Source organism: Eumetopias jubatus, unplaced genomic scaffold, assembly GCF_037043125.1.
Source record: "Eumetopias jubatus isolate StellerSeaLion01/CBP00866 unplaced genomic scaffold, mEumJub1_p1.0 scaffold_3, whole genome shotgun sequence".
In the NCBI taxonomy this organism is placed as follows: Eukaryota; Metazoa; Chordata; class Mammalia; order Carnivora; family Otariidae; genus Eumetopias; species Eumetopias jubatus.
The window spans coordinates 12,361,006-12,373,868 of NW_028274809.1; the positions used below are offsets into that span (position 1 = coordinate 12,361,006).

General features: G+C 40.4%; 1 protein-coding gene across 1 annotated transcript in view; it reads left to right on the top strand.

The window, feature by feature from the left end:
- The first annotated feature begins 3,366 nt into the window (after positions 1 to 3,366).
- COL4A4 (collagen type IV alpha 4 chain) overlaps positions 3,367 to 12,863 on the top strand; it is a 102,573-nt gene continuing 93,076 nt past the window's right edge. Inside the window, exons 1-3 of the mRNA XM_028105283.2 lie at positions 3,367 to 3,422; positions 4,562 to 4,604; positions 9,427 to 9,504. Coding sequence (XP_027961084.2) covers positions 3,367 to 3,422; positions 4,562 to 4,604; positions 9,427 to 9,504 — 177 coding nt within the window. The remainder of the gene's footprint in view (positions 3,423 to 4,561; positions 4,605 to 9,426; positions 9,505 to 12,863) is intronic.

Sequence of the window (12,863 nt, forward strand, 5' to 3'; positions counted from 1 at the left end):
TTGATCATTTCTTGACCAGATCTCCTTATTGATCTGGGCTAAATAAACTATTTGAGAAACCAAAAAGCCCAATTCATTCATTGTCAACTACATTTCCAGTAAAATTTCATTTGTAATGTGTTTAATAATTATTTATCAAAATTTAAATTTACTTGGTTTTGGTGGATTATATACTACTTCTCATCACAATGACAAATAAATTCAGGTGAAAAAAATTTAAGACTTAGAGATTTGTGATCATAGAAAATAAAAAGTATTTAATTTATATACATATTTTTGTTGCAGAGAAGTATGCTAGGGTGATCAATATAAGATTTTCAAGTATAAAAATATATTGCACTACGATATATGTAGGGGAGTGGAATGGAAATATGAATTCAAGAAGAAAAATGAGGTAAAATTTCTAGCTATTAAAGAACTTGTGTGCATGAATTTTAAACTCATGGTGGTGAGAACCATCCTTTATGATGGTTATGATGGTCCATTATCTACATTTAAAATGGTGCTGTAGGTCACCTGGGTGGCTCAGTCGGTTGAGCATCCATCTCTTGACTATTGAGTGTCCCCTCAGGTCATGATCTCAGGATCGTAAGATTGAGCCCTGCGTTGGACTCTGCACAGTGGGGCTTCTCCTTGAGATTCTCGTTGGACTCTGCACAGTGGGGCTTCTCCTTGAGATTCTCTCTTCCTCTCCCTCTGCCCGCTCCCACTCATTCTCTGTCTCTCTTGCTCTCTCTCAAATCAATCAATCAGTCTTTTAAAAAATTTTAAAAAATAGTGCTGCAACTGTTGTTATTTTCTAGGTCACCATGTACAATGTTCCAAATTATACTTTGCAACTATTTAAAGAGGAAATGAAAGTTTTTAGAGGTTAACTTGTAAAAAAAGAAGAGGGGGTGTGCATAATTTAAAAACCATTCCTAGGGGAGTATGAGAGCAGACATCTGCAGGCTATCATGCTTAGGTGTCTACTGTGAGAAGAGATACATACTGGAATCAAAAAACCCCAATTCTACCATTTATTAGCTCTGTGACTTTGCACCAGTTACTTAAATGGACCTAATTTGGTTTTATTTTACAACAGAATCAATACTTTCCTTACTAAATTGTGGGTGAAGTAAGTGACTTGATGTGCGCAGCACTCTTAGCAGAGGGTCCCGGATGTAATCAGCATCACTATCTCTCTGCGTCCCCCAAGGCTGTATGAAACCCCTTTCCATCTCCCTCTTTCTCCTTTCCTCCATCAACCCATGTGTATTGGCCTCATCTTATATCCTCTATTAAATATATTTGGTTCACATTCGAAAGGTCCCAAAGTATCTTCTGTAAATCCATTCATCCAACAAATATATATATATGCACTAACTATATTCCAGGCACTATTATGGCACTGGGGATAACTGTGAATAAAAAAAGATAAAATCCCTATTGTCACAGGGCTTACTAAGTGCATAGTGATGAGGATGCATTGGCGGCTCCCAATCAGCAAGGTCTTTTTATTCATGAGAGACTAGTTAGATTTCTGCGGATTGGTCCATCTGTCCACCCACCCATGCATCCAGCCGGCCAGCCATTCAATTACAAAATGTATTGAGAAACTCCTAAGTGTTAGGGCCATGATCAGGCATTCTTGTTCTGAAAGTGACCACTATAACACTCTATTTTAATAAAATCCCTTTTTGTACACCCTTTATCACAATATGTGTGGAGATTAACTGCATCATGTGTCTGTCTGGGGGTTAAATGCAAATGTCCCTGGTTTTCTTTAATTTTTGACTGTTTCCTATTTGTTTAAAATAACGAGTACCTTTTGAATGATTCAAGCCAGTTTGTGTATTCCTTCCAAATAAATAATTTGTTTTATTGAGACTTTCTCCCAGAATGCAGCTTCAAGAAGTATTTCAAATGATGCATTTGGGGATAGGAAATGATCTGGGCACTCAGAGTGACTCTGCTTCTACTTGATTTTCAAACTGTATCATGGAATGTGGTTCTACCACCTACTTGGAGAACTAGTTTCCTGTAAATACAGCATTGAGTTAGTTTATCCAGATTTTATCCAGAAATTTAAAAATAGCTCCACACTCCCAGTTTTCCTCTCTCTACCCAATTCTCATTGGTACAGGTCCTCAGAGAAGCCAGAGTTTTTAAGATGAGGCCTTTCAGTTTCAAGACACTTCAATTTCAAGATATTCCTTTAAGCCAGAGATCTTTTATCAAAGATACAGAGTGCTTGGAGTCAAATTATTTTTTCTTTTTTTATTGAGATAAAGTTCACAAAATAAAATTCACTGTTTGAACCCTTTTAAAGTTTATAATTCAGTGGTTTTTTAGTATATTCATAATGTTGCACAACCATCACCACTAATTCCAGAACATTCCATCACCTCAAGAAGAAACCTTGTACCTCCCAATTCTCTCCTCCTCCAACCCCTAACAATTACTACTCTATTTTCTGTCTTCATGGATTTGCTTATTCTGGGTTTTTCATATACATGATACCATGTAATATGTGACTTCTTTCACTTACTATAATGTTTTAAAGGTTCATCTGTGTATCAGTACTTCATTCGTTTTTATGGCCAAATCCATTGTGTGGATGTAGCACATTTTGCTTGCCCATTCATCAGTTGATGGACATTTGGACATTTTTGGCTACTATGAATATTTATATAAAAGTTTATGCATGAACATAGTGTCAGTTCTCATGGTACATACCCTAGGAGTGGAATTGCTAGATCATATGGTAATTCTGTGTTTAACTTTTTGAGGAACTGCCAAAATGTTTTCCATAGCAGTTGTACCATTTTACATAAAAATATTTTTATATGTATTTGCTGTTTGTGTGCAAAGTGTGTCTTTCTATACTAAAGGGTTCCTTTCCTAGTTTCAAAAAGTAAAAAACAAAACCAAAAAAACTCACTTAAGTGAATTTTAACTTGGATTTTCAAGGGCAATGTTACGTAGTAGAAAATACCACGTAACAAAATGAAACAATAATTTTTATATGAGCATTATTTACACCTCTCTTTCATTTCTCAAAAATATATTTATGACATAAACAACTGGAAATTATTTTTATTTCTAAGAATGAAATTGATATTTATTCAGTTTAATCATCACTAAGATTCTTATAAAGAAATTGAATTCCCCTTTTAGGAAATATTTCCATTACTATGAATGATGAAAGTCATTGTTTTCAACATTATAATGCATTTTGTGTTTTAAGAGATATACTTATATTTAACATATATAAACTTTAAACCCAGGGCATAGAACCTCTCTTATAAGTCAGAGTCTTCTGGAAGAGAAGAGAAACCTGACAGAATTTTTTTTAAGTACCAAGACTTGAAGTCATCCACGCACATGGCGTCGATAAGGTGCTCATTCAGGTGGATCAAGCCCTTGGCCGCAGACTCCTGGTGAGTGTCCTTAGTGCGATCACTTGCTTTTATTCAATAATTTCTCCTAAACGTTGGTTTTTATAGTTATGAATTGTCTGAGTGTTTCATGTGTCAAAAAGCCAAATTGTTCCAGAAATCTATGCATTATGACTGCTTTTTTTTGTGATTCATTTTTATTAAACACCAATTCTCTCTACTCTCCTTGAATTACACTCACATCATCACCAATGGGAAAGACACTCATCTAAAGGCTGTGGATTCTTGCTCTATTACCAGGTTTGAAGAGCAAATCCTTCCTAATGTCAGAGCAGCAGGGGCCCTCTAACTAGCAGAGTTAGGACAGGGTGTTTCACGAGTACGGTAGGCAGGATAACAGCCCCTGAGGAGGTCCACATCTTAATCCCTGGATCCCGAGAATATGTTCTGTTACATGGCAACAGGGAATTATGCTTGTGGATGACATTAAGTTTGCTCATCAGCTGACCTTGGGGAGATTATTCTGGATTATCTGGGTGGGCCCAGTATAATCACAAGGTCCTTAAAAGTGAAAGAGGGAGAAAGAGAGTGAGAGGCAAAGAAGGAGATGGGACAATGGAAGCAGGGGTCAGAGGCATAGACACACTCGACTGGCCATTGCTGGCTCTGAAGATGGGAGAGACCATCTGAACTACTTAACTCTTCCCTAACTGGTTCATGTTATTTTCCTTCCCTTCCAAACCATCTCCCCAGTCCAGATAGCTTTTCTTCCCTCCTCCCTCCTTCCAGCTGGTTCCACTTCATGTCATTCAGGGTACACTGGTCTTTGCACTGTCTCTGAACACAGCTGCCTCCTTCCCTCAATCCTCTGCATTTCATTCAGAGAGTCGTCTCCCTTCCCCCAGCTACCCATCTGGCTCTCGCCTTCAGAGTGTCCCCAGGGTCCCAGGCACAGTGAGGATCCCATTAAAGGACTGTGAGTACTTCTTGACTGATTAGCAAGAGGGAAGGTAATGATGACAGCCAGAGAGAGGATGTCACTGTCGCTGTCACTGATGACAGCGGCCTATTAGAAATAAAAAGAAGCTTTCTGGGATTTATTCCTTTGTTCTTTCTCTTTTTAGTTTGTTTTGCATGAAAATGAACAGTTTAAATTAATCTGCATTTTTGCTGTTTCATAGGTCACTTATACTTATCCTCTATTCTGTACAACACGCATATGGGGTAAGTACATTAATTAGCTCCGACTGCATGCATTACTCTCGTTATAAACCTGTTTGTTTCAAGCAAGCCACTCTGTGGGACTCAGTTTTCTTATCTGCAAAGTGAAGGGTTGGATTAGGTGAACTCTGAGGTTTCTTTTCTATTTTATAGTCAAGACTGTTTAAAAAATTGCCCGGGTGTTGGAGATTTCTTTATTTGATAACATAATCTTTTGTTAAAATCTTTTTTCTGGAGAGGGGCAGGAAGCAGTTGGGCCACTTCAAGATTAAATCAAGAAATATAAAGATTAAATATGAACATTTTAACTCTGGAGAAAGATAAGCCTAGAATATTCTGTAATAAGATCTCCTTCTTCTGCTTCCTCACTGAGGAATCTGAGTTATTAAACCCAACCCCAGACATTTCTGGGAAATTACACCACAGACCGCCTGTAACTCAGGTAGATCTTGAGACAACGGAACTGGTTCAATCACTATTGAGCACATCTGCGTCTGTCCATCCTCTCTAGCTTGGATTTACCCGGTCCAATTTCTGTATTATTTAAGTTAATAACATAGGTCTTTTCAAAGCAAATCAAAATAGAAAGTTGCCTTCTATTCTCCTTTTCCTACCAGTCAGGAACAGAAAGTACACATGTCAGGGAATGAGAAGCTCTCCCCAAGTAGGGATAGTCAGTCTTGCTCCACTTAGTTCACATGCATTTGAGAGCATCATCTGAAATAAGGAATGGAAACACATTGAAATATATATGCCTGGATTTTTTTTTTTTCCAAGTTTATTTCTGTATTATATTCTTTATTTTCTCCCATTATAAGAGTCTAGAGAGTCTTAAATTTCACTTCCTTTGTTTCTTTTCTAAAAATTTTTTATTGTTATGTTAATCATCATATATTACATCATTAGTTTTTGATGTAGTGTCCCATGATTCATTGTTTGTGCATAACACCCAGTGCTCCACGCAGAACGTGCCCTCTTTAATACCCATCACCAGGCTAACCCATCCCCCCACCCCCTCCCCTCTAGAACCCTCAGTTTGTTTTTCAGAGTCCATCGTCTCTCATGGTTCATCTCTCCCTCTGACTTACTCCCCTTCATTCTTCCCCTCCTGCTATCTTCTTTTTCTTTTTTCTTAACATATGTTGCATTATTTGTTTCAGAAGTACAGATCTGTGATTCAACAGTCTTGCACAATTCACAGCGCTCACCGTAGCACATATCTTCCCCAATGTCTATCACCCAGCCACCCCATCCCTCCCACCCCCCACCACTCCAGCAACCCTCAGTTTGTTTCCTGAGATTAAGAATTCCTCATATCAGTGAGGTCATATGATACATATCTTTCTCTGATTGACTTATTTCACTCAGCATAATACCCTCCAGTTCCATCCATGTCATTGCAAATGGCAAGGTCTCATTCCTTTTGATGGCTGCATAATATTCCATTGTGTATATATACCACATCTTCTTTATCCATTCATCTGTCGATGGACATCTTGGCTCTTTCCACAGTTTGGCTATTGTGGACATTGCTGCTATAAACATTGGGGTGCACGTACCCCTTCGGGTCCCTACATTTGTATCTTTGGGGTAAATACCCAGTAGTGCAATCGCTGGGTCATAGGGTAGCTCTATATTCAACTTTTTGAGGAACCTCCATACTGTTTTCCAGAGTGGCTGCACCAGCTTGCATTCCCACCAACAGTGTAGGAGGGTTCCCCTTTCTCCACATCCCTGCCAACATCTGTCGTTTCCTGACTTGTTAATTTTAGCCATTCTGACTGGTGTGAGGTGGTATCTCATTGAGGTTTTACTTCCTTTGTTTCTTATGTTCCATATGAGTGAATATAATTCTTGAACCAGACTGTTCTAGCCTGGATCCTCTTAGCAAGTTGTGCTGTGCAGAGGTTTTAAAGATTTCTCACAAAAAGTAGCTTATACTATAGTTGGGTTTTAAAGGTAGTGATGTAAATCAATGCAGTACCTCTGGAAGGCAACTTGACATTACCCATCCAAATTGCTGTCAATCCTGTTGACACAGGGATTTCCCTTTTTGGAATTTATCATACGTATTTATACTGACTTGGGCATAAAGAAAATGCACAAAAATACCGGTTGCAGGGGAGCGTTCGGTAACAAAAGAAGGGAGATAGCTAAACACCCATCAGGAAGGACTAGTTAAACAAGCTATTGTACTTCATCCGATGGAGAGCCGTTCTGTTAACCTGGAATGATTGTGAAGGTGTCTGATTAAGAGAAAACAGAAAGGTACAGAGAAATATACCATTTGGGTAAAAATAAAACAAGACGAAAATCGCCAAAGAGTGTGTGCGTGTGTGTGTACGTGTGTGTGTGCATGTGTGTGATCACGGCGTGAACGTACTCATGGCTATCCAGACCCTGAGTGAGAACAGTGACTACCTCTCGGTGAGGGAACGGGGAGCCTGGGTTAGAAAAGACAATTTCTTTTTCCATTATACTTTTGCCCTATTTGAATTTTTAATTACGTGCAAATGTTTTTTAAAAAAAAATCGAGGTAGACATGTAGGACTGGTTATTAATCTAGAAATTAATAACTTCTTAAGCTTTTTATTAAACATACATTTGTTTAAAAATATCTGAGATAAAATGGATGGGTACTTTTCTGTTTTCCTCTTTGAGGAGTAGTAACATTAGTTTTTGAGAATGCCAGTGTTGCTGGTGAATATGGTTTATACTTTGTTTCCTTGTCGAAGATAAGACCTTTATCTTTGTCAAATGGGTTTATATGATCTGTTTTTGAGGCATAGCTTCTTCCGTTACAAATGCCTCCCCCTTTTAAGGTGACATTTATTGAGAAATGTCTAATGTAGAAGAACTTCAGAGACTAAAATTACCTCTTGCCTTTTTCTCTTATCAGTACTAGTCAAAGCTTTATATGTGACTATTTCTGTTTCTTTATTATAATCTGCTAATTTATCTTAAACTGATTCTTTCCTGAAATGTAATTTTGCTACAAACATCTCTGTGATGCTTGGCACAATTAAGTAAAAAACAAAATAAAACAAAACAAAAAAACAAAAAACAAACAATAAGAGAACAAACTTGCCTTTATTATCAAGCCAGCTAATCAACCGACCTTCTTTCTCTGGTTGTTTTGATATCTCACTGAACACATAGTAATGAATCCCAACCTTAAGTGAACCCAAGTGTTCAGACTAGTTATTTTAAGTGTTCTCATGCTGTCCTGGACCTGGGCATTTCTTTTTTTTTCACCTTATCAGAGTTTTGAACTTGATGTTTCTGCATTCATAGATAACAATGTGACTCAAAACTCAAGGGGCATATATTTCTGAAACTTCAAACACATTTTTTAACTTAACTCTTGTCAAGGTTCACATTCTTATATACTTTCAGTGACCCTAAGGAGTTTTGTTTATAATAATGTATTTTTATTAATGCTTAATTTAAAGATATTTTTTATTGTGTCTGAGCATATTTTTCTAGAAAAAAGAGGTCTAAATTGTGTGATTGAAAAAAAAACATTCTGGATAGACTCTTTTCCCTCCCATACACATATTCGTATACATGTGTATATTCATATGTACACATACTCAGATGTATTTACATTTATACTTATGCACATAGGTGTGTCTGTATGTATAGAGGTCTTCCATCAGAACTATAACTATTGGTTCAAATGTTTTATGTTCCCCGTCATACTTTGGCATAAAGGCTTAAATTTACAGCCTTGAGTGTAAAAGCTCTATCAGTCATAGAAATGTGTGGTTAATACATAAGCATTGCAGTGAGGGCTGAACCAGGCAAGATCATGAACTAGGCCAAGTTTATTCCTGGTGCCCTTCTGATATTCCTATCCATGTTCTCAGCTCCTAGCACCTGGAGTTGCTTTTACCACCACTCCCTCCCAACCCACAGCCCCAGGCTCTGAAGGAATGCTCAGTGTCCATTGTCAGCACAGGTGCATCATGGTGGCTGTTTTGTTGTTAAGGTGTCTACTTATGGAAATAGTTACTCTGGGGTTATGCTTTTGTACCAAAGTGACAGATGACTCTGGATACAGACCATGAAGATTTGTGAGAACAAGGGGCTGATTCTTCCCAAAGGGCACGTGTGTGTGTGTGTGTGTGTGTGTGTGTGTAAATGTTAAGAAAATATGTGAGTGTGGAGTAACTCTTTAAAGAGAATGTTGGAGAGAAGTTAGGGAGAAGTGGAGAAGGGGCCCAAATGATTCAAGTTCAGGAGCTTTCTGGTTGAGAGACACATTAGAAGAACCACCTTAGAGTTTCAGCAACCTGCAGGAAACAGTTGTCACGTGAAGTTCAAGGCTGTGATTCGAGCAGTGACCAGGAAGGACTTGATGGTCTTGGAGGGGAAGCAAGAGGGTCCTGAAAAGCAACCGAATTTATAATTTAAGTGAGACACCATTGTGTACTTATAATTTTCCTAACCATACAGTTTATACTCTAAGATGATCCACAACTTAGTAAGTGATGTCTTGGTAGAAGAGAGACATTGCAGAAGATTCTGGTCAATAAAAAGTGTCTTCAGAAGCAGGTCTTTTTTATTTTTTCTTTTTAATGCTAGCTCACATGAACTTTTATTTTGCTTGCATAATCATCTGCCCTCTTATCAAGCCACAGTGTAAGTTCTTTGTCTTTTTATATATCAATATTAGCCTTTTCTTCTTGCAGATCCAAAGGTCAAAGTACACTGTGGGATTCTCATGGGTTAGGGAAACCAAGGTGCTCGTTAGAATGTACACATCAGGTATCCAGCTAAGTGAGGAATACTGTTTTACTAAACCAGTTGCTTCACTTTCCAGAGTGGAAAGAAGTTTGTGGGTCCTTGCGGAGGAAGAGATTGCTCAGTGTGCCAGTGCTTTCATGAAAAAGGGTCTCGGGTAAGTGATGTAAAAATCAGCATGGCCAGTGGGAGGGAGAGATGGGGAGTTGCTAATCAAAGGGCATAAAGTTTCAGTTGTGCAAGATGAATAAGCCCTAGAGATTTGCTGTACAACATCTTCCTACAGTCAACAATGATGTAATGTTCACTTAAAAAATTGGTGGAGAGGGTAGATCTCATATTAGGTGTCCTTACCACAATAACATTTTTTAAAAAAAGGTAAACACGGACAGCATACTGAAATTTGAGCCATTGTGAATGCTTAATATTAAGTAGTCCCGGATTCTTAGCATGTTCTGGTAATTGTCAGTGTTTATATGTTTCACAATTAAAGTTCTGTATATCCTAATAAGAGATCCCAATTATATTACGCTACGTGTCACGCTAGGAAGTGCAAGCTGTGATTCACCCAGTGTTTTCTACGACACTAGTCTTGTGAAGTGCTTTATGCAAAAAGGGTCCTTGTGTCAAATGGTCCATACTGGGTCACCACCATCTTGAAACTCAGGTTGTATATCAGCATTCTAAAGGCTCTGAGAAGTACCACAGTGAGGGGAGAAAGAAGGCTTATTTAACCTTATTTAAAGTGGTATGTCCGGACATTTGACTACAAGACTCTTTTTTGGATAACGCCTATCCAGGAAGGAAAGGAAAGGAAAATGCTTTAGCTCTCTGGCTCCTCACGACAACTCTCTTACCATCTCATCATGCCGACTTTGTGGGGCAGAAGATCAAAGCTCAGAGAGGTGGAGTGTCTTGATCAAGTCCACCCGGGATGGCCCTCTGGGTGACTACACAAGATTCTCTGTCCTGCGATGCACAAGAGGCCCCTTGGCTACTGTGTATCAGGTCATTTGAATATTTATGGACCTCTCCCTTATATTCTGACCGTAGCAGTTGGCAGCCCACTAACTCATTTGTGCTGGAACATTAGATCAAACAATTCTTTTGGTTAAAAATACTCCCACAATCTTACAAGAAAAGAACATGCTTCAGAAACTTCAGACAGTTTTTTTGAGTCAGATCAATGATTCTGTTGGAACGTGTCCACATCAATCCTATAGGGCATGATGCTCAAAAAGCACAATTCAGTAAAGATCAGTTTACAAGGATGCAAAACATCTCCTAAAAGAAGGGACCTTGTATTTTCCCCATAGCCTCACTTTATCTGCACACAATACACGTGCAATCTGTCAGAGGCCCCTCTGTTCGGCTCTCTCCCTGAAGGCAGCTACTTTATTGAGCTTCTGCTATGGCAAGTCCCTTTCTGCTTAAGCTGCTTTGTTTCTTTAGTACTTCAAAAACTTTGGTGCTCAGAATTTATCTTGAGCTTTTTTAAGCTGCCTTTATTATATAATTTAAAAACAAAAGGGGCAAACTTCTAGTTTTAAAATAGTAAGTCCTGGGAATATACTGTGGAGCATGGTGACTATAGTTCCTAATACTGTTTTCTATATTTGAAAGTTGCTGAGAGTAGATCTTAATAGTTCTCATCCCAAGAGGAAGAAAACCAGTAGCTGTGTGGTGATAGATGCTAACGAAAGTCGTTGTGGTCATCATTTTGCAATATACACACATATCAGATTTTGATGCTGTATACCTGAAACTAACATGATGTTATATGTCAGTCATATCTCAATAAAATTATTTTAAAAAGTAAGGATGCCTAAAGCTAGCAATCTAAGAAGTGCTTTAGCCTTTTTCATATAAATGTACACATTACTCAGGGGGGAAAAAGCCTGGCCTTTGTGTGAATTTTTTTAATACAAACGTTCCAAGATCGTATAAATGAGAAGGAAAAGAAACCAGTGCATCTAAATATTAAGACCCTTTGAGTTTGAGACCCAAGAAAAATGGATCGATCATCTTTGTGAGAGGAAGGGGATGGGGACACCACAAAACAAAGAGGAACAGTTGCTTGGATAAAGCTCTGATTTAAATGAGGCTGAGAGTTATTTTTAGTGGGGACATTTGGTGATGTCTAGAGACGTTTTTTGGTCATCACAGCTGTGTGGCGGGGGCGCTTTTGGTGTCTAGTGGGTACAGGCCAGGGGTGGTGTTCAGCACCTGCAATGCACGCGCCCGCCCCCACCGCATAAACTTACCCGTCTCCAAATACCAACCGTGCTGAGGTCGGGAAACCCTGCTCTAATCCCACCACAGCTCTGTGAGCCTGCTGTGACAAATATTGTCCTCTTTCCATACAAGGAACCTGAATTTCCAATTGCTAGTGTGTGGAAGAGGCGGGAGCCACACCCTGGTATCTGACTTCAGTTTCAGCCTTTGGCCCACCATCACGAGAAGATGACATCACTCAGATTCGCACACCAGACTTTCGTCATAACTTTGTGAACTCGGGTGGGCACCCGAGCCTCGGCTTCCTTGTATTTACACCATTAGTCCTTTCTGTTCCGTTTCCTGGGGTGTTCGGCAGTCACAAGCAATGCATCCTGCGACCCGTCATGCAGTGTCCGGTGGCAGGGGTGGCGAGGGCTCAGGGGATGGGCCGCACTCTGCCATCCGTGTCCCTGTTCCTGGGTGGTCAGCGAGAGCAGAATGCACGACACCGGTCCACCTCTGCCCTTTCGGAGACAGATGGCTCCCACGCGAAGGCTGCGAGTTGCCGGCAGAGATTTCGATTTTGGGCCGGGAGTTGGGGAGCTGGGCTTGTGCATAACTGGGAGGTGGGTGCTCGCAAGTGCTCAGCAGCCGGCCAACTCACATTCATCTCTGGGGCTGCAGTGACAGCCCAGGAGAAACAGGGCTATGCTGAATCCCCCAGGGTTGAGGAGCCCGTGAGTGGCACAGGCAGGCATTCCTCAGAAGGAAATGATTCCCCTTTTAGGGGTGAATGCCTGAGCCAGTAGTTCAAGCCCTTGTCTGGAGCACCTGCTCGGAAGCCAGGCTGGCGCCGCGCCGGTGGAAGGACTGGGGTTAGGCTTGGAACTGGGGACCCACGCGGGAGTTTGAGGTGGCGCTGGGGTGTATCGAAGGCAGGGAACCGAGGACGGGTGCCTTCCGTTCTGACAGAGTGAAGTTCAGCCGCATCGGTGGACCCTGGAGGCCCCCCGTCTAGCTTCCCGGTGTGTTTCCACCAGCAACCACTGCCCACCCCACACACACACCTTGAGCATTATCTGAACCTTCTCACTGGCTACCCTTTTCCGGACTGTCTTCCCACTTGCACTCAGCCTCTGTCTTTCCTGCCCTCCCCAGAGGAGCTCGGTGGAGACCCCAGCCCTCCCAAGGCATCCCCTCCAACTCCTCCCAGCCATTGCCGAGGCCCCTAGCGGGGACCCCGTTCCCTTCCCTCATACTACTCATACCTGGGCCTGTAGCTCTGGGTGTGAGCGTGGA